The sequence below is a fragment of the Felis catus genome, chromosome C1, assembly GCF_018350175.1.
Source record: "Felis catus isolate Fca126 chromosome C1, F.catus_Fca126_mat1.0, whole genome shotgun sequence".
In the NCBI taxonomy this organism is placed as follows: domain Eukaryota; kingdom Metazoa; phylum Chordata; class Mammalia; order Carnivora; family Felidae; genus Felis; species Felis catus.
The window spans coordinates 187,250,864-187,273,706 of NC_058375.1; the positions used below are offsets into that span (position 1 = coordinate 187,250,864).

The 22,843-nt window shown below is 35.1% G+C and overlaps 1 protein-coding gene across 3 annotated transcripts in view; it reads right to left on the bottom strand.

Annotated features, from left to right (window-relative positions):
• The window catches only part of TRAK2 (trafficking kinesin protein 2), a 63,844-nt gene that overhangs the window by 15,072 nt on the left and 25,929 nt on the right, over positions 1 to 22,843 (bottom strand). For all 3 annotated transcript variants that reach the window (XM_045034271.1, XM_019838466.3, XM_045034269.1), the window contains 9 exons: positions 20,137 to 20,426; positions 15,459 to 15,653; positions 9,958 to 10,034; positions 7,870 to 7,986; positions 6,398 to 6,607; positions 5,460 to 5,538; positions 3,627 to 3,757; positions 2,876 to 2,950; positions 1,682 to 1,819 (listed from right to left, as the gene is read on the bottom strand). In XM_045034271.1, the coding sequence (XP_044890206.1) occupies positions 1,682 to 1,819; positions 2,876 to 2,950; positions 3,627 to 3,757; positions 5,460 to 5,538; positions 6,398 to 6,607; positions 7,870 to 7,986; positions 9,958 to 10,034; positions 15,459 to 15,653; positions 20,137 to 20,227 (1,113 nt within the window). In that variant the 5' untranslated portion in view covers positions 20,228 to 20,426. The remainder of the gene's footprint in view (positions 1 to 1,681; positions 1,820 to 2,875; positions 2,951 to 3,626; positions 3,758 to 5,459; positions 5,539 to 6,397; positions 6,608 to 7,869; positions 7,987 to 9,957; positions 10,035 to 15,458; positions 15,654 to 20,136; positions 20,427 to 22,843) is intronic.

Consider the following 22,843-nt stretch of genomic DNA (forward strand, 5'->3'; position numbering starts at 1 on the left):
GAACTTAAAGGAGATCATGCTGGCCATATCTGGGACAATTTAAGTATCAAAATAAAAATTAGTAATAATGGACTGTAATCCATTGACTAAAATAGGAAGAGTCCATACGGACATAACTAAATGAACAAATGAATAAATAAATGAGACAGAGAGGTTCTGACAAAAAAATGTTGATTAATAAATGTTGAAAAAATGATGGAATTAGAAAATCACCATTTGGCAATCATCTTAGTAAAAACTGAGTCAGATATGAACCATCCCTAGGTGTTAAAATTAGCAGATAAAAGTTTGCTGAGAAAAACAGGATATTTAAATAGATCTTAAAGTATCTTCCCACAAAATAGTAACTTTGATCACTTGGCTAAGGTAGCATCTGCCAATTTTCATCATTGTAAAGTTAATTAGCAACATTAATTTAATTAGTTATCAATTAACATTAACTTTAGAATAGAAAAAGTTGGCAGATACTACCTTAACTTAGTAAAGTTAATTTAACATCATCAGTAATGGGATAAATAGACAATGTGAGCCTCCTATTACAGTGTACTGAGAAGAACATGGCATTATTTCTGCCAAAAATAAATTGCCTGAATCTAATCATGAGGAAACATTAGACAAACCCAATCTGAGGACATGCTACAAAGGTAATGAAAGGCATGTAAAACAGGCCTTTTGAAACAACCAAATGCAACATATCCTTCAAAGGATATTGTTGGGACAACTGGTAAAATTTAAACTTAGGGCTCTGTGGATGAGATGATAGTATTGTATATCAATGACAGTTTTCTGACTTCGACGGCTGTAGCGTAGTTATATAGGAGTGTCCTTGTTTATGGTAAATACACACTGAAGTATTAGGAGTTAATAGGGTGTCTCTTACTGTTAAATGGTCCAGAAAAAATATAACAGAATGATATGGCAAATGTAGTAAAATGTTAAAAATTGGGGAATCTAGATGGATATATGAGAGTTTTTGTACTATTTTTGTAGTATTAGTCTAAGTTTAAAATTATTTCAAAATAAAAAGTTAAAAACCAAAGTCTTGCTCCCATATTCTTCAAAAAATTACTATAATTTATAGTTTCAGTTTTTTAAAATATTTCACAGAATTGCTTATAAGTATTTACAAACTAGACTGTTAAAATAATTCTTTGAACCAATATTATAAATTCTGGCATAGACTCACAAGTTTTCATTAATCTCTTTAATTCAAATAATACTATATATTGATGAATTAAACAAACATGAATCCTGCCCTCATGGGGCTTACACTCTAACTAGCATGAAATATACCAAGAGACTTGAGATCTGTTGAAATAGGTTTTAGATGTTCAGAGTACTATTTGAATAAGTGGCATGTGGTGGGCCTAGGGTAAGGATGACCCAAGTTTAAGTAGCTCTATGGTACACAGACCTAAACCTAATTTCCTTAGGGTTCATCTCATATATTATAATAAACCCGGAAGGTCATCTATTAGAAGAAAGGCTACCATAAATAAGAGTATTAAGGTAGATGTAAATATACAAATTAAAGCCTAAATGAATAAATGACTTCCAGAAACAAGGACAGAAACAAATGTTCTCAAGATACTTTATACCACCAGAAACCACATCACTCTCAGGACAATCTAATCTTAAAAAGTTTCCTTAAATATGTAACATATTTCCCAGAAAAACTCACCCCAGAAAAAGCTCCATATGACTGTGAAAAGTAAAGATGAGCAGCAGGGCCAGATCTACTACGAAGTTCCTTTATTTCCTCTTGGGACTCATGTAACATTCCCAGACACTCCATATTCCTGTCTTGTAACTCATGCAGCTGAAAAAAAGGATGGTAATTAGTGTACTTCATTTCATTCTCAAAATGACAACAGGAAAATAAACCTCATTGGGATAAGTATCAATTTTATCCAGAGGGCTAGATAACCTCATGAAACACTTTCAATACAAAGACTCCAAAACAAACTAAGCAAGGAGAGTGTATACATATATATTTCAAGTCACCAGAATTAGGAATGTCTTGGCCAGAATTATACATAAATATGATCCCCGAAAAATCTGAAATGTAGCTGAAGTAATCATAATTATTGTCAATTCAATATTTAATGCTTCAAACCCTTAAAAAAACTTATAGAGGAAGAATAATAGCTATGGTCAAGTTAGGTTTAGTATAATGTTAGCTATGCATATTTTTAAATGTCACTCTGAAGTCTGTAAATGACAAGATCAAGCCTACAAAGTATTGTATATGATGCCAGGGTGGTCAATTATCCTAAACAAGTAGTTTCTTCTCCCTTATATCAGAATCTTCTTTATAGTTAGATACATAAGCATGGTAAAAGAGTACACAATTTTCAGAGTATTTCTTCAAGTGTGGTGTGTGGAGTGGATCATGTAGATTCTAGACCCTTATTCTACACCTACTCAATTAGAAACTTTTGGGGCTGGTGCCTGGGAGTCTCTATTTAAGACTCATTCTGCCAGGTGATTCTTAACGTATGCCAGGGAACCACCAAATTGTATCTAATACATAGAATTTTTATTTGGATTGAAAGCAAAAGATTTTTGGTATTTCTTCTGACATTTTTGCAAAAACACTTATTAGAAATTATTTTAAAAACTGTTGGGTTAAGGTAAACTGGTAAAAGGGTCACATATTCCTACAGAATCTTATATCTATTAATCAAGAAAGATGTCATGTTATTAGTTTTAGGGACAGAATTTTTAAATTGCTTTACTTCTTAGATCTCATAATTTAATCTCTTGCTATTTAAAATCCAGTAATTACCTTTAATCATTCTTACTCATGAAGATGAAACAAACTCTTCATTCTTCTCCCCACCATATTACACAAGATAAAGGAAGATTTGATTACCTCCATTGTCAGTTGTCTTTGGGCATCTTTGGAAGCTTGTAGGTGAAGTCTCAGTTCCTCCTTCTCAATCACATGCTAACAACATTTTAAAAGAGACAAGTGAAGCCTTTCCATATAAAGTACAGGCTACTCTCTTTTTTTTTAAGACATCTTTTTTTTTTTTTAACATTTATTTATTATTGAGAGACAGCAAGAGACAGACCGTGAGCAGGGGAGGGGCAGAGGGAGAGGGAAACACAGAATCTGAAGTAAGCTCCATGCTCTGAGCTGTCAGCACAGAGCCCGACGTGGGGTTCGAACTCACGAACCGCGAGATCACGACCTGAGATGAAGTCGGATGCTTAACCGACTGAGCTACCCAGGCGCCCCTTTTAAAGACATCTTAAGAGTGTCTGTCAGGGGTACGGTCTAGAGACCTATAGAAAGCTAACCCTTTAAAAGCCAAATGAGAGCAATAAAATGGGCAGAATACAAAATCTATTAAGGTATTCAGAGGACAATGATCATTTGTCAATAATTCACATCACAACTTTCTAAGGAAAATCTAACCCCACCTGGCCACGAGAAATAGTAAGTTGAAAGTAGTTATTCATATTTCACGACACAGAAAGACTAGAACAGTAATCAGATTAAAGCACTGTAAAGGGGTAGGGAGTGTGTTTATTTTGCTTAATGTATCTAGCACTTAGCGGAGTGCACGGTATGAGGCCAATGCTTAACAAACATCTGTTGAATGAATGAATGAACCTACTTCTTTAACTTTATGCTGAAGATCAACAATTTGAGACAAGAGAGAGGAGATCTCTTCTTGGTACCGAATCAGTTCATCACTCTTCCCAGATAATTCTTCAGTCATTCTGGACATTTGAGCATTTGTTTCACCTGGGAAACAAAACAAAAACTTAAAAATTAATATAAATGTAGGGTAGGTGTTGGCAAACTATGGCTTGTAGGCTAAATCCTACTTTGTAACAAACACTGGACAACATTATGAATGGATTTTTCTTTAACATTAATTTAAAAAATAAACCCAGATAACCAAGTAGAGGAAAATAAAGGTCCTTCTGAAATAGGCTAATACTGAGAACTGAATAGGAGGCAATGAAGCTAAAAGAGGTGACTTGTAAAGGCAAGCAAGCTAAAAGTTTTGCCTCAATCTTTTTCTTTATGAGGGACAAGAAGGCTGAAAAGAGATAGGTGAATTATATATGTTTGCAAGTACCAAGGCATAATCTCATTTATGTCTTTCAGAACTCTTCAGGGACATCAATAAAATCTCATAAACAAAATTAAACTTAACAAATTTAACAAAGGAACATTTCAAATGCAACAGTCACAATCTGTTAAAGCTATGGAGGTGTTTCTGTACAAGAGAGACTTTCTGGGATACCTAGCAAACTGCGTAAAGCCTCTGAAAATCCTTCTAGCCTAGCATTCTGACAGGCACATGAAATAGAACCTTTAGAATTCCATGCAGGAAGGAAATTTTGCATATAAAAATTCTGACATCAAACTCAAGTGGCAAAACTATTTCTCAGTGTTATATACAACTATTTTAAAATTGACAGAAGCTCTATAACAGTTCAAAGGATACTATAAGGAGGCAGGAGATTGGGATCTAAGCTCTTGGGAAAGTCATTTCCTTTTTGTTTTTTAAAGTATAAAATGTGAATAATGGAAGTGCTGATGGAGAAGATTCAACTGAAATTCTTTGTGGTTCTCAAAAATTCTGTTACTCTAAGGTATTACATTCTGACACCAACAGCCCAGACGAATTGGTATCATGTATCATATCTTCTCTTTCAACATAAAATGTTATAGATTTACAGAGAAATTATGTATCTTTCTCTAGTAAAGCCTACCTTTTTCTGATTTATTTTTAAAAATTATTTTAATTAATAATACATCAAACCAAAATATGTTCCTTCATAGACACATAGTTGGCACTCAATAAATACTCATTGAAGGTAAAGTTTTATGCCATCATTTAAGCCCTGGCTCTCCCACTTACAAATTTTCTAACTTTGGCAAATCATATTCTTTATAGGACTATTTCCCCATTGACAAAATAAAAGCTTTGGCTATTTTCACTCTACCATGCTATAACTGATAGAAATATAGGCCTTTCTTTAACAGTGATGGCAATGTGAAATAAAACTATTTCTTAAAAGTACATATGGTATTTTGCTTAGAGTTGTGGGCTCAACATGATATTCCAAGACTGTCAGTAATTATTTAAAATTGTTTCTTGAGGGGCGCCTGGGTGGCGCAGTCGGTTAAGCATCCGACTTCAGCCAGGTCACGATCTCGCGGTCCGTGAGTTCGAGCCCCACGTCAGGCTCTGGGCTGATGGCTCAGAGCCTGGAGCCTGTTTCTGATTCTGTGTCTCCCTCTCTCTCTGCCCCTCCCCCGTTCATGCTCTCTCTCTGTCGCAAAAATAAATAAACGTTGAAAAAAAAATTTTTTTTAAATAAAATTGTTTCTTGAGATGCCTCTACTGAAATCATTGATTTAACTTCTGAGTTGGTGAAATGCCATCAAAGAATTGCCCAAAAACTATGAAAGAAAACGCATTAATACATACGAAGTTCTTTAACACAGTCATTGACAAGTTGTTGTTCCTTCTCTTCATAGGTAATAGTTTCTGTCTTTATGTGACAAGCCTTCAAGAAAGAAAAAACTCAGTGTGTGATAATATCTTCCAATACTTTACAGTATTAACTTAAAAAACCTTTAATTCTCATCTGAAGATAAAAGTGCACCAGCTGAAAAGGAAAAATAAAACCCAAAAAGCTTTATCTAAAATAAAGATATCGGGGGGCACCTGGGTGGCTCAGTCAGTTAAGTGTCAGACTCTTGATTTCAGCTCAGGTCATGATCTCACAATCGTTGAGACTGAGCCCCGTGTTGGGCTCTGCACTGAGAATGGAGCCTGCTTGAGATTCTCTCTCTCTCTCTCTCTCTCTCTTCCTTACTGTCCCTTCCCCACTCATGTGTGCTCTCTCTTCCTCTCTCTAAAATAAAAAAATAAAAATAAAGATATGGGACAGGATATGACAAACATCTCCCCCTCATTCCTCTCAGGATCTTTGCACATGCCTACTCATTCTCTCTGATGCCTCCCCTCCACCATACTTTTCTGCCTGGCTAATCCCTAGTTTCAGCTAAAATGTCATTTAAGTAGGACTTCGATTCTCCCCCATTACACAAGTTCAGGAAACCCTGTAATCTTCCAACATAGTTCTTATCACAGTTATAATTATTTAGTTATTTGTGTAAACTACCTAACATATATATTCTGTGCTGTGGCTTTCTCTATTTCATCTATCAGTTTGCTATTATCCAGCTGTCAATGAATGGGATCTAAGTGACAATGAAAGGCAAATACACATGCCTTTGCTATCACCTCCTAATTGGAATGTCAATAGCAAATCCTTAGTTATGCCATATTTTACCTCAATACATGGACCTAAATCTTACAGCCTTTAAGGTACAGGAAAGTGGGAATTCGGTTGAATGTACCTTGGATCGAAGAACCATATTCTCCTCTTCCAGTTCCTTGAGTTTTTCTTGTAGCATGTCCAACTGCAACAAACCTTGAGATAAGCTAAAGGACTCATTGAGCCGAAGAGGTGTAGAACAGCTGGAATCAGTTTCACTCTCTTCAGAGGCAATAGAGACAATTCGAAGTAATTCATCTTTCTTGGACAGCTCATGCTGCAGTTGATTAACCTGCACATCAAAGGGCTTGATTTACAAGATGTTCTTTATTTTGCATTATTTACATGTAATATAGCTTTTAATTCATGGAGCAATTGTTTCTCACCATAAAATAAAATTATAAAATCAGCTGGTAGATTTTATTGACTAAGGTAACAAGTGCTAAAAACAGAATAACGAACCTCACATACTTCCTAAGATATAATGTTAGAGCATTAACTCCACAAAGACAGCTTTTTCTGTACTAGGTGAAAAGCCAATTTTTATATTCTATATAAATAGGAATGTAGGAGGAAATTTTCACATAAGATAATGATATATTCACAGTTAAAAACAAAACTGAAGAAGCTTTCAAGTGTCAGAATAGACCCCTTCCTTCAAATTCTCATCCTAAAGACTTACACTTTAAAGCTTTTAAGTATAAATCTGCGTGACTTCTAGAAATAGTTCTAGAAACTATTTTTAACACAAAGGCTCAAATGTTATTAAACATAATGGCATTTATGGGGCGCCTGGGTGGCGCAGTCGGTTAAGCGTCCGACTTCAGCCAGGTCACGATCTCGCGGTCCATGAGTTCGAGCCCCGCATCAGGCTCTGGGCTGATGGCTCAGAGCCTGGAGCCTGTTTCCGATTCTGTGTCTCCCTCTCTCTCTGCCTCTCCCCCGTTCATGCTCTGTCTCTCTCTGTCCCAAAAATAAATAAACGTTGAAAAAAAAAAATTAAACATAATGGCATTTATAAAATATTAATGAAACCAAATAGTAACAAATTAAAGGAAATGTGAAAAGTAACCATTCAAGTTAATAATAAATTGGTTCTCACTAAAAAATATTTACTGCATGAAATAAATATATTTTCAAAATTTCCTTTTCTTCTTGTTTGGGTTTCTGAAAAAAGATGCTTCATTTGGGTATCTATTATTTAGGGTTATTTTTTCAAAATAAATTTAAGATAAGATCACACAGAAAGTCTACACAAAGGGATGAGGAAAAAGTGTTAGAATCTTAGCAGGGTGACACATGTATGATAGGTACTGAGCACAGTACCTATCATATTTTTTTTATACTGACTAAGGTAGAGTCACTTGAGTACTTCTCTGTACAGTAACATTTAATTTCTCTATTGGTTAGTTCAATGGCTGACAACAAAGTTAACATGTACTGGTGTTATTTATCTACCTATTGTTATCACTTCAGGGGCACCCAGAAAAATAAACTTTTCTATTGTCCAGTAACTAATTATTTCATGCTATAAACACTTGATCAAAGACTTACTTGATCAAAGGCTTGTCCCAGTTGCTCCTCCAGAGCTTCATTCTGCTCAGACAAGACATGGTTCCGTTTTAAGAGAGCTTGTCCAATTCGAGCAGCTAGTTCCAGATCACGATCCCTCTGTTAAAATACCAAATACATCTTTTGAGTACAAAAAAATTTAAATGGCAGCTTAGAAATTCTGCAATTTTGTTCACTCACAAGGAATGTCCCAGAAAGCATCAAGATTCATTTTAATGTCCAGATACCACAAATAAACACAGGGCTTGACACACATATAGTGTTTAATACACACTGGTCAAATGGATGACGGCCATAGTAATAAATGCAAGAGGGCATTTTTCTTCTTGATATCAAGTGAGATTTATTTTATTTTTTAGAGAGAGCAAGCAGGGGAGAGGGGAAGAGGGAGAGAGAGAATCCCAAGCAGATTCCACACCCAGTAGGGAGCCCGATGTGGGGTTTGATCCCAGGACCCTGGGATCATGACCTGAACTGAAATCAAGAGTCAGATGCTCAACTGACTGAACTCCCCAGGCACCCCTAAATCAAGTGAGATTTACTGATCACCCTATTAATTACTCAAGAAACCCAACCTTTAAATTTATGATTTTGGGGAATTAAAAAATCAATACAGTCTTTAGAAAATGAGGATAGGGCCTGGCACACAGTGAAAGCCCAACAAATATTTGTTGAGCATTTGTCTATTAAACATGGTAATGACACAGTACATATGTTGAAAAAAGTTCCAATTATGGGAAAGCTTCTATGCATTCAGAGCCAGAGGCTTAGAGGAAAGCATAATCAAGAGCCCTACTGTCAACTGTTGCAAGAATGATAATGTGAGATAAAAGAGGGGATAGCAGACTAGAAATTTTGAGGTTACAGGTTCTGCTAAAACATAAAGAAGGGAGTCTAAAGAAGTTGGTGGTAATGATGCAGGGAGGCCTATAGAATAGCCAAGCAAACCAAGAGTTACTTGTCCTAAGCAGATGGTGATACTTAGCAAGGGTGTAGGAATCCCATCTATGCGTTGGTGGTGAGGACTGTATCCTGTAGGATGAAAACTGTCAATATACATCTAGCTACCTTATATATGAGCATGGGTTCCACTTACATTAATCACTGTATACAGATAGAATTAAGCCTCTATCCTTTTGCTCTATAATACATGAAAAGAGGCAGATGAATTATCTCCAAATTTTCAAGGCCCAATGTATCTCATTTTCAATATAGGCTAAATGGCATACACAAAATCATTCTAGGGAGCTGAGGGGGAGAGGGGAGAAGGGTACTTTAAAGAGAAAGACAGTTTCAAGACCAACTGAAGTTGCAGTATAAGGAGATACCTCTAAGAACGCCATTTGGAAGAGATACACTATATATTAAAAATGTCACGGACAAAGTGAGCTCAAATAATAGTCCAAACTGAAAGTAAAAAAGGGAAGATGATGCAAACTGCTGGTATTGATTTGCAATGGAGCTGCTTCTTGAATGGGCTGCTCTGCTCCACGGTAACAGCAGGAATTTATTAAAATAACAAAAAACAGGGGCGCCTGGGTGGCGCAGTCTGTTAAGTGTCCGACTTCAGCCAGGTCACAATCTCATGGTCCGTGAGTTCGAGCCCCGCGTCAGGCTCTGGGCTGATGGCTCGGAGCCTGGAGCCTGTTTCCGATTCTGTGTCTCCCTCTCTCTCTGCCCCTCCCCCGTTCATGCTCTGTCTCTCTCTGTCCCAAAAATAAATAAACGTTGAAAAAAAAAATTTTTAAAAAAATAAATAAAATAACAAAAAACAAACAAAAAACCCAAAACACCATCAACTTTTTTTTTTTTGATAGCTTTTCTAGAATTAGAAAGTCAGCATCATTATAATAGCAACAACAAAAATTAAACCCTCTGCAACGTCATAACAATAAACTTTAGGAACCATTCTACTTTGGAATGCCAGCTGTTCCATCTTTAACAACCTTATACAAAACAACCCAGAACAAAGACATCCTCCTTTTTCATTTGATGTGCAAACTTGATAGATGTTAAATGATCTTCAAGTTTTAGCTTTTTGTACTGGAGAAAGAAAAGATATATTCTTACCTCTGCCAGGAGGTGTGTAACCATGTCGATGTCATTGTAAGTTTTGGTCATCTGCTCCACCCTGTCTGTGCCTAGAACTGAGACAGTTTAAAACAATTGTTTATAGGATTTAGAAACAACAGAGAATTTTAAATATTCATAATAGTTGAAAGATCACAACCACCACCACCACCACACCAGGATTTTACAAAAGTGCCTTTCAGGAGATTAAAAATATATGTGAAAATAGAAAATAGACACTCAGAAAACAGACCAATTATTACAAACAAAATATATATCATACAATGAATTAAAAAAGTATCAAATGATCATCAGGCAACCACTTCCTATCTCTTCCTCCCTCAATAAGATTAGAACTTTGGTCCACTCACATTAGGGACTGTGGCCCTGAAGAATGGATTAAATCACCAATTATTTTATACCCTAATCTAAATTAAAGTTCCTGAGGGGTGACTTAGTAAGGGGTTATGCTATTACAAATGAATTTAATTAGAATTCTGATGTGATTATCTTCAATATCTATGATCATCTATCATGTGAGCTAAAATCAATAAACAAGGGATAGGACTTGTAGGACTTTTTATAGTTCTGTTATGAGGCATAATCCTTTTTAGTTTAATTAATAATAATCTCTATCATATCTAGGTCTTTGCTATAAGATAAACTGTATAATACACTATTACTTGTATAATTTAAGTCCAGTAATTCTGCATTAAATTCAGGAACTGTCGATACATTGCATATTATAGCTCCAAAGAGAATGACAAATATGACCCCAATGATTCCACAGTCACAATAAGCAATACCTTTAAAAAACCCATTTTTTTAATGTATATTTTATTCTTGAGAGAGACAGAGCACAAGCAGGAGAGGGGCAAAGAGAAAGGGAGACACAGAATCTGGAGCAGGCTTCAGGCTCTGAGCTGTCAGCACAGAGCCCATTGCGAGGCTCGAACCCACAAACTGTGAGATCGTGACCTGAGCCGAAGTCGGATGGTTAACTGAGCCACCCAGGCACCCCAATAAGCGATACTTTTTTAAGCTAATGATGCTTAATAATAATAAAAAGAGATCTTATAATAAAAGAGAGATCTTTTCATTCTGGAGTGCATTACATGAAACAAATCTGTGTTTGATTTAGACTGATTTTACAATTAGTTTGCCTTGAAGTGTGAAAAAATTAGAGGCTTTAAAGAAGAAGTGCTGAATTTATGGATTTGAGTGAACTTGAATAAGTCACTTAACCCTTCCAAAATTCATATTCTGTATTTATAATATAGAGGTAATAACACTCATCTCACAAGGTCACTAGGAGAATGAAATACGATAATGTAATGAGCAGTATTAAAATACTATTAAGTGTTATACTACTGTTTACAGTTACTACTCTTAAACACATCTGGTATGTGTGAAATAGCTTTGATTTAAAATTTTCTGTAAATAATGCACTGTATTGGCAGCAGATACTATGATTTAAGTCACCTGTAGTTCCTTAGTCCCATCTTAACCTTGAGGTTGCCCAAAAGACACCATTAGACATGTTTTACTTTTATTTTAGCTTTTTATTTTTCTTCCTGGCAAAACTGCTTAAAATGAATCTGAGAACTACCTAGAGCTTAATTATTAATGACAGTTTTATTCTTAGGTAAAAGTAAAACAAAGTGCTAGATTGATAGTGATCTGAGATAGAAAACTAAAAAGATCTGGATAGAAACATTTTCACCCCACAAGGATTTATATTTACAAGTAGAAAAACTGGCTCTGTAATTTAACCATTCATATGAGATGGTGCTTGATATTTCTGTCAATGTTCCTTTTCAAGGTCTAAAGTTTTTACCACAATTACTGAAATTCAAAAAGACTCCAAGGGGTCTCTTGGTGGCTCAGTCAGTTGAGCATCCGACTCTTGATTTCGGCTCAGGTCATGATCCAAGTGTTGTGGGACTGAGCCCTGCATTAGGCTCCGTGCTGAACGTAGAGCCTGCTTGGGATTCTCTCTCTCTGTCCCTCTGCCCCTTTCCTCTGTTCATGTTCTCTCTCTCCCATAACTAACTAACTAACTAACTAACTAACTAACTAACTAACTAACTAGACTTCTAATCTCTCCAACCCTCTCACAGCAAAAACTCTAAAACAAAACAACAAAAAGCAAAAATGAAATACACACCTCCCACGTGGCATAGTAAAAGCTACAGAGCTCCTGATAAGTACAGACAGGTCTTACAGTTTTAACCCCAAATAAACAACTGCTGCTCTTGGTGTATACTACAGATAATATTTCTGCAATACAAAAAACTGCCTTTAAAAGAACTGAGAACAAAGAGAAGGCATCTGATGATATGTACCACCTACGACAGCCTTTCTCAACAGGGTTCCAGGTGAGAATTAAGCCCTACTGATAATGATTTGAGTGAGACAATTTTCTCAATTCTTCCATGGATAATACTCAATAGATGTCTTGAGGCATATGAGTTAATTATTTTGTGGAACTGGTTGAGAGTAAATATAAATCTGCTAACCTCCATTATCTGACTAATGGTTAATGCTTCCCGAACATTATCAGTTATATTTCATTTCCTGACAGTATAGTCATTTTTTTTTAAGTTCTGTGCTTTATTTTTTTTAAGTTTTATTTATTTAAGTAATCTCTACAGCCCAAATGGGGCTCGAACTCATGACCCTGAGATCAAGAGTCTCATGCTCCTCCAACTGAGCTAGCTAGGCGCCCCAGATTAATAATTTTTGAGGGCAGACCTTGAGGAAAAGTATAACTTGCCAGCCAGAAGTAATTATTTCTACAACCTTCTTTCTCTTCAAAATTGTACAACCTCCCTAATTCCTTAAATCCTCCAATTAACATCACTGTGAAATGGCCACATAGCTTTGGTTGACAATGCTTTATACTGGTGGTTCTCAAATCTGCGTGTGCATCAGCACTACCAGGACTTTTAAAACACAGACTGCCGTGCCCAGTCCTAGAATTTCTGGTTCTGTAGATATGGGGTAGGAACCCAAGAATTTGCATTTCTAACAAGTTCCCAAGTGATGCTGATCTCTTAAATAAAACTTATAAAGCTAATCATTTCCCCCAACCCTTTTCCTTACACATTAGAAAGTGGTACAGGTGATCCCTTATTCCCAAATAAAAAATACTCTGAAAGGCAGATCAGGTTTCTATTTTTAGCCTTAACATGAACAAATGGTACTTTCTGTTATGATGTGCTCTGACTTTACTGCTTGCTCCACAGCTCACTCTGGGTCTCTCTCTTAATAAAGTTAAGAAAATCCTGAAATGACCTGTTCTGCATACAAAATATTCTGTATCTTAAACTTTATATATGGCAGGGAGTAGGATGGAATCATTTTTTGGACCCACCCATTGCTCCCAAGTGTTCTATTTTAAAAGTAAACAATCTCTTCCTGGTTTGGTGGGGGCTTCAGAGAACAACCAGTATCCTTTCATCCATGTGAGGTAGGCTCACAACCCCAAATCCTGCCCATGTTTCCCTCTGAATTTATTTTTCTTCTCATAGCTCTTTCAATTTCTTTGTGTTACAGAAGTTTCTCTGCCTGGGCCACCTCTTTTTTATTAGTTGTTAAAATTCATTTTAATGAGTACAAGTATCTACTGGCATGTGAGGGAAGTATGGATTAGAAGGGGCTGGAGTAGCACCAAGGAGCTAAACCCTAGGATGGCCTGTCAGGGTACATAATAATTATTCAGAGCCATGGATCTTGATATCTTAAAGGGACAGAAAACTGCTAGAAAGGGTCAGAGAATGTTTTATATCTTGCTTTTTAGAACATTGGTCAATTTGCTAAATGAAGTAAATCACTTATCTTTTATATTCATAACATACAAATTTATAATGAAGTTTATTTATATTTGAATGAACTATTAACCCAAAGAATTGATACTTTTAAAATAACAGTGAAATTACAGTACAAAGTATTAGTGGACTAATTATAATCATAGCTTATTTGCTTCATGACCTTAAGTATATCATATAGAGTCCAACTTTCAAATTGCTGAAGTGAAAATAGTACATTTAGAATAAGGGAATCTGTATCATCCTATTAATCTCGAGTTTTAAACTGCTCCCTTGAATACTACGGTTTGCTTTGTATAAAGTCCTGAAAACCCAAGTATTTTAGAATTTGATTATCATTTATTTTCCAAAATTTATTTTTATGTAGCATTCTCTCTAAAAGTAACTCCGTTAAATCGTGATTTAAGACAGCTTTCGAGCTACAGTTCCATCCTCTTGTGGCATATACGACAAAGAAAAAGTAAACAAAGGGGCACTTTCTGTGCCACTTTATCAAAATAGTGACAAAAACTAAATTTATCCTGATGAAATTCCAGTTTGAAATTTTCTCACAAATCTAAAAATGTATGGAACAAAGAGAAATGGAAATAAAAAATAAGTACTTTTCAGAAATTCGCAAACAACTTCTCAAACTTGAAAGTTAAGAAAACCTTAAGAACTTTAATAGTCAGCTACTTATAAGAATTGTTGAGGAAGAAATAGTTTTGAGTTTCTTGATATTCCATTTCAAGTTTAAACAATGTTTATAATTTTTTTCCTGAGTAGTACGTAACCTGGTTCTAGGAAAACTACTAAAAGCAAGTTAATGATTACTATAAAAATGATTACTAAAAAAATTATTATGAAAAATGAGCATTTCACAACAATCATTAAAAACACTGAAGCACTCACTGGGAAAATGTGTAGGAACTGATGCAATGTCATATGTAACTCAAATGAAAACAATTTTATCAATTTATCAATTTATATCAATATAATTTATCAATTATATCAATGTTGAACTTACAGACTTTTCTTATATATCCTAACAGCTACTATGCACATATTTTTATAGTGAATGAATAAAAAAAAGTCAGCTCAACCTGAAAGCAGATGTTTGGAATGAAGTCAAAAGCAAAAAGGTCTCCATACTTTAATTATTAAAACTACTTATGTATCCAAAAACTATGCTTCTTAATGACTGACACAGTTTCTACGACAGTGTTTAACAGGAAATATAAAGTCAAAAAGCTGATGGCTCAGTATATCAAACTACTGATATAATAAATGCTTTGAGATATAAAGGAATTTTAAAACTTTAAATTAAAATTTCAACTACTTTTTTTTAAGTTCCTTTTTCTACTCAGTCTGAGAACAGTATTAAATAAAGAAAGAAGAAATGGAAATATCTGAGTATGCTTGCAATCACAGACACTCAGAGTTGTAAAGAATGACAAACCTTCTACATTCAGACATAACACAGAATCATCTCTTTGTGTTGTTAAATCAGTTTGAGTTCAAGTAGGTACACAATGAACAATGGCTAGGAATGCTTTTAAATGCTTTTTAAATGCTTTTAAATGACTTTTTAAATGCTTTTAAATGACTTTTAAAACTTCTTAAAAGTCAACACCAAGATACTTATCATCTTTATTTCAATGGACAAAGTCTAAAAGGCTAAAAAATACTCACTCATATAATGGAAAGTCTCTTCAGCAAGGACTGGAGAGAGGGCATCAGATGCATGCTGCTGCTGGTGTGGGGACCGAGTCCAGTCTTCATTTTCATATAGAAACAGAGAGTCCACTCTTAGCTTATACTGGGGTAGCTGTTCTTCTAGCAGACTTACCAGCTCAACTTCAGGGAGATCCTCATTGGAGCAGACATCTAAAGAGGAGATTCCATGTAAATGAATCCAAAATATTCCAATTTACTAGTTACAGAGAAAATATCAGTGAAATTAGTTTCTAAAAGTAGGATAACCACAGAAACACTAGTTGGGATAATTTCTCCAATGATTTTTACTAATATATGCTGGTACTATATAGTTGGTCATTCTCTAGCTTTTTTTAATATGAAAACTTCTATAGCAAAAATAATACCATGAATTTTAATTATAGTCTATTTAAAAATATACTGCCTGGGTTGCTGGAGGGGAGCTGTGTAGGGGGATGGGCATTAGTGAGGGTACTTGTAATGAGCACTGAGTGTTACATGTAACTGATGAATCACTGGGTTCTACTCCTGAAACCTCTACTACATTGTATGTTAACTAACTTAAATTTAAATAGATCAATTAAAAAAAAAAAAAACCAGACAGTTCAAGAAAGATACATATATATATTGCTTGGTGAATATAACTATGTTTTTAAAATTTTAAATGAGTTTGGACACATTTCATATTTCCTCCTTATCAGTCTATTTAGTGTTGCTTAAAAGAGATCTGACCTCAAATAAATTATATACTTGGGAGAAAAAGGCAACACAAAACAACCACCAGAAAATAGCTAGTTCAAAAGGAATAAAATGACATGTTCTTTAATAAGAGAATTTAAACTCTGTGGGAGTATTCTTCAAACTTTAGAAAAATTGTATTTCAGTATATTCTCACAGCAGTTAGACATAAAAAATAAACATTTATTGGCTAAATGTTAACCAGTAATATTAACATTTCAGCAGTGTTCTAGCACTAGTACTGGAATAAGTACTTTATCATTTTTATTTTAAAGATGTACTACATTTGAAGTCCTGAATACCTTTCACATCACTACTCTCTCACCCACACACCTCTAGCTACTTCCTGCATATACATCTCTGAACACACTTGGCTTCTCTGCCTTTATTCTGTGTTTGCTCCTGGCTTCCTGTTCCAAATACGGCCCATCATTTAACACTTGCCAAATTTAGCAGTTTGCCAAAAAAGTAAACTTATCCCTTTTAACATGCTTAAAATAGAGAAAACACAGGATGTCATATCAACCCTCACACTTTATAAAGAGATCTGATATTTCCTTTGTGGGTAGTATAAAGAAACATATTCTAACTCTGGCAAAAAACAACAAAGTTCATTTTAAGAAAACATCTTAAAAGAGTAAATTTCTACAACTTGACCTTAACAATAACAGTTTAATAAATCAAATATGAGGAAGTTAACAATACCACATACCCCATCACATACCCCTCTTTACCAGGACAAGCAGTGACTTCATAATCACAAAGATGAGATATATAATCACATAGATGAGGTACATTTAACTTTAAATATGGTTCTAAAGAAGCTCTCAACCCTTAGCAGATCTCTTTAAAAGCCCTAAAAATACAACCAAATTTTATTACTACAAATTCCATGCGATTATCCAATTTTTTCCTGCCATAAATATATCACATACAGATAGTCAGTGTAATACTCACAGGAAGAGAAGTTGACTATAAATACATGCAGACCTAAAAACAGGCTTGTAGGCAATTCAGGGGTATAATGGAAATGAACAACAAAATTTAGCATTCATTAATAGAGCCATTATTTCCTAGAAATTGTCTTTTAATACGTACTAATGAAATTCTAATGAATTATTTATGAATTCTAATTATTATTGAATTCTAATGAAAATTTAAGGTTACCAATTCCCTACTTGCAAGAGGTAATTTTAAAAATGAGTACACATGGGTCACCTGGGTGGCTCAGTCAGTTAAGCATCCGACTGGATTTCAGCTCAGGTCAAGATCCCACGGTCATGTGACTGAACCCCACATGGGGCTCCATGCTGAGCATGGAGCTTAAGATTCTCTTTCTCTCTCTGTCCCTCTCCCCTCCCCTCTAAAATAAAATGAGTATACAATCAAGGTTTAGTAGGCTAAATACCCTTGACTAGCTCCCCCTATTTGCTTCTGTGTTTCTAATAATGTGCTATTTACTACTCTCCTGCTTATCCTTTCTTTTTCTGATTATCCAGTCTTTTTTTTTTTTTTTCCTTAATTCTCAAGTTATTTAACATACAGTGTTAGTCTTGGCTTCAGGAGTAGATTCCAGTGATTCATCACATATAACACCCGAGCTCATCCCAATAAGTGCCCTCCTTAATACCCATCATCCATTTTCCCTACCCCCATAAACCCTCAGTTTGTTTGCTGTATTTAAGAGTCTCTTAAGGTTTGCCTCCCTCTCAGTTTTCATTTTCTTTCTCCTACCCTTCCCCTATGATCATCTGTTAAGTTTCTCAAATTCCACATGAGTGAAATCATGTGATATCTTTCTCTGATTATCCAGTCTTAACAATTCCCTTGCTAACATTTATCTTTCAAATGTCCCTTCCATATGCCCAATTCTTTGTAGCCACATTGTGTCCATTTAATATCAAGGACTCCTCTTGTTCCTCTTGAAGAGCCTCAAAACTGGTTTGCTCACATACACTCAAATTTTCATCTACATCTTCATATCTACATTATGTCACTCTCCTACACAAGGCGAAAAGAGGTCAGAATTTCATCTAGCCATTGTAGAAAACCCTTATGAACAGGTGGGATAATCAGTAAAGATCTTAGGCCATACCTACTGGTAGTAGGATTAAATTAATGCTAGAACAAAGCATATTACAGTATGATCTAAAGTGTGATCTAGAGACCCACATAACAAAGATTAAAAACAAGCCTCAACAAACCACAAGAGACTCTTAAATACAGAGAACAAATTAAGGGTGGATGGGGGGGTGGGGGAGAGGGAAAATGGGTGATGGGCATGGTGGAGGGCACTTGTTGGGATGAGCACTGGGTGTTGTTTGTAAGTGATTTGACAATAAATTATATTCATTAAAAAAAAAAAAAAAAGGCCAGGTCTCAAAAGGATCAACTTTATCAGCATGTAACTTTAAGGACATGCCAGAACAAATTTTAACACTCTTCCAAGGAAGACAACAAAATCTAAACATCTAACAATGTAACATTCAAAATATTCAGTATTTGGTCAAAAATTACTAGATATGCAAAGAATAAGCAAACTGTAATCCATTACCAGTTGGAAAATGAATCAATAGAAATAGGCTCAGTAATGACAAAGATGATAAAAATAGTAAACAACAATTTAAAAACAGCAATTATTAATATGCTCAAAGATTTAAATTTTTTTTTAAGGTTTATTCATTTTTCAGAGACAGACAGAGCATGAGCTGGGGAGGGGCAGAGAGAGAGGGAGACACAGAATCCGAAACAGCCTCCAGGCTCTGGCTGTCAGCACAGAGCCTGACGCGGGGCCTGAACTCACGGACGGAGAGATCATGAGCTGAGCTGAAGTCAGACGCTCAACCAACTGAGCCACCCAGGCACCCCTAATATGCTCAAAGATTTAAAAGGAAAACATAAACCTGATGAAAAGAAACAGAAGTTTTATCAATCTTTATAAAACCCGAGTAGAACTAGAGTACAATGTCTAAATTGAAAAACTCACTGGGTAACATTAACAGATTAGACATTCCCCAAAGGAAAAGAACTGAGGTAGACTTGAAGGCATAGTAATGGAAACAATCGAAAATGAAGCATTAAGAAAAAAAAAAAAAACTGGGGGGAAAATGAACAGATCATCAGTGATTTGTGTCACAGTATCAAGCAGTCTAACATACATGCAATTGGAGTTACAGAAGAGGGGAGATATCACAATAAAACTGAATAAAAATTTGAAAAAAACTTTGGGTTTGGATGGACTTCAGAATTTTTTGGAGTTTTAGAAAGGTAGTGCTAAGCATCTACTATACGATATATTACATCACCAACTGGTTTTGTAGCAGCACCCCATATTTAAATACATTAATACACATTCAGCAAGCAAATATTCACGCTAAGTGAGATAAATCTAGAAACAGCCACACAAGTCAAGCTTTGTGGACCAATGAATTTAAGAACCAAAGTCTAGAAAAAACTTTGAGTATTCAGAGTTGTTTTGATTTGGTCTTACAGATAAGGGCTTATGGGCCCATACCCATGTTTGAATAACCTTTATGTCCTGAGAGCTTCTTAAGTGCCTAAATGTTGTCACATGCTTGCAAGGTATATAAATGCAAGCAACTCTTTCCTTGTAGGGATAGGAAGATATGAATAGAAAGGCAAGATGGGAAGAGAGTAAGTATGATGCAGTTCCTTCTGACCAGGGCTCACATGGTACAGAAGAATCCAACATAGATGACACAGAAGACACAAGGCAGATTTTGATAATTCAGTAAGGGCCTAGGAGAAAGAAATATTAATTCAGTGGATCTCTCAGGAGATCAGGCTGGAAAGCGAAGCCAGGGTTTCATCATGGTAGATCTTATATACTAGACTGAGGCATCTGCATTTTATCCTGTAAGGAATAGCACTTCAATATTTATGAAACTGGACTCACCAGTGATACTCTCTGAGTCTCTGTGATTGCTATTCATGAGGTTTTCTTCACCTGTTGGTGATGTAAAAATGGCATTCTGTGATTGACTCATGCAGGATCCTTTCTTGCTTTGGTTGATAAGGACAGCTTTGGTGTGTATCAGAGTAAAGGAAATCCATCAAGCCATTCAATAATGAAATGGATCTGGTCGTATAGATATTTTCTTTTAAACAGATTTTTTCTGATGAGTCAAATGACATCTGTAGCAATGAGTGCTCTCATGTGATTATCATACTCTGGCGAGTCATGACCTAAAACAGAACACATCAAATGACTTTAGAATTCAGCATGCTCTTTAATAACAGTTCAATTACCTGGAATCTCTGTCATTAAAAATGTTTTCCTAGTGATACATACAACATGGATAAATGTCAAACTAATTATGCCAGATGGAAGTCAGACAAAAACAAAATATATTGTTTATGATTCCATTAACATAAAATTCTAAAAATGTGAGCCTATCTATAGCAACAGAAAACAGATTAGTGGCTGCCTGGGGTTGGGGGACAGATTTCCAAGGGCAGGAGAAAAGCTTTGGGGATGATGAATATGTTCATTATTGTGATATTTGGTGTTGGTTTCACAATTATATATACATGCCAAAAGTTATCAAATTATTCACCTGAAATATGTGCAATCTAATAATAAATTATAATAACGTTTAAAAAATTTAATGATACTCAACTGTTTAAAATAATACTAATACTACTACTAATAATAATTATAATTATTTTTGTGAAGTCTATAGCATATGTAGAAGTAAAATGTATTATAGTATTACAGGCCAGGAGGAGAAAAATGAAAATATACTGTTATAAGGCTTTTATATTGTATGTGAAATGGTAAAACATTATTGAAGGTAATCTGTGATAAGTTAAAGCTATATACTATAAACCTGAAAGTAACTCAAGAATTACAGATAATAAACCAACAAAAGAGATGAAGTGGAATAACATAAAATAGTTTCTCAACTCTGGCACTACTGGTATCTGGGGATAATGCTTTGTCATGTGCATTGCAGGATGTTTAGCAGTATGCCAGCAGAATTTTCTCCCCAGACCTTCTCTCAGTTGTAACAACCAAAAATGTCTGCAAACATTGCCAAATGTCCCCTGGTAGGCAAAAACACTCCCAGTTGAGAACCAGTAATATAAAATATGCTCAACCTCACTATAACTAAAATAAATAAAAATGTAAACATTTTTCACCCATTAGATAAGCAAACATTAAGTTTTATTATATTCATTGTTGGAGAGGGCATGGAAAAAGCAGCACTCATACTGTTGATAAAAGTGCAAACTGGTACAAACTTTTAGAAAGGCTATTTGGCAATGTATACCAAACTTTCAAGTGCACATACACTACAATTCAACAATTCCACTATGAATTTATAATGTGGTTATATTCACAAAGTGTGTCAAGACGTAGGCACAAGAATGCACATGTGGTTATTTTTTTAAAAGCATATGCACACAAATGGAAAGAAAATATCCATAAAGAAATGGTTAAGGGGCACCTGGGTGGCTCAGTAAGTTAAGCATTCAAGTCTTGATTTTGGCTCAGGTCATGATCTCACGGTTTGTGAGTTCGAGCCCCGCATTGCGCTCTGCACTGACAGCTCAGATCTGGCCTGCTTGAGATTCTCTCTCTCCTTCTGCCCCTCCCCGCTCTCTCTCTGTCTCTCTCAAAAATAAATAAATAAATAAATATTAAAAAAATTTTTTTAAGTCCAATAAAAAAGAAGTGGTTTAATAAAGATACATACCAAGGAATGCAATGCATTAAACATATGTGTGTACTTGAAAAAAAACAACTGTTATCAGTTAGGGAAACTATTTAACACTGATTATAAGCCTAGCTTTATATCAAAAGACAGTCTCTACTAAATAGTCTCTACTTAGCAACTTGCAGCTTCTATTTATGGCTAATTCATTCTCATGCATACTATTTACAGGCATTGTAAACAAGAGTCACAATAGGAACAAAATAAAGGCATTAAAAGAAACTGAAAAATGGTCACTGAGGTAGATACAGAAGCGTTCTCAGTAAATGCTAGGCAAAAGAGTTTCAATGATGAAATAGGCAACAGAATTAAACATTACAGAAAAGGCAAAGGGGAAATTTGGTTTAAAAAGAGGGTGCTGAGACCATAGAATCAATGTTAACCTTCTAGAAACCAGTTCAGCCACAAAGTTAGGCCCAGAGCCAGGCTGCAAGGAGTCAGGAAGTGAGGTAGTAAGAATGGAGTTTACTGAGTACAGACCAAGATTTCCAACACTCAGACTTTAAGGTTTACATGGACCAGTAAAATTTGGAAAACTTCTGTGATTATTGGCACAGGGTTGCCTTTTTTTGAAAAATACATTGTGTAAGGAAAAAAAGACATAATGGAATAAACAACTCCTTCCCAAAAAAGGAGTTATAATTTTTTGTTGACATAATAAAAATTTAATTTTTCTATTTGAATTCAGAAAATTTTAATAAATACAAATTTAAAAATTCTATACTAAAAGGCAACCTACAGAATGGGTGAAGATATTTGCAAAGAACATATCTAATAAAGGATTAGTATCCAAAATATATAAAGAACTTATACAATTCAACACCTAAAATACAAATAATCCAATTAAAAAATGGGCAGAAGACATGAATAGACATTTTTTCAAAG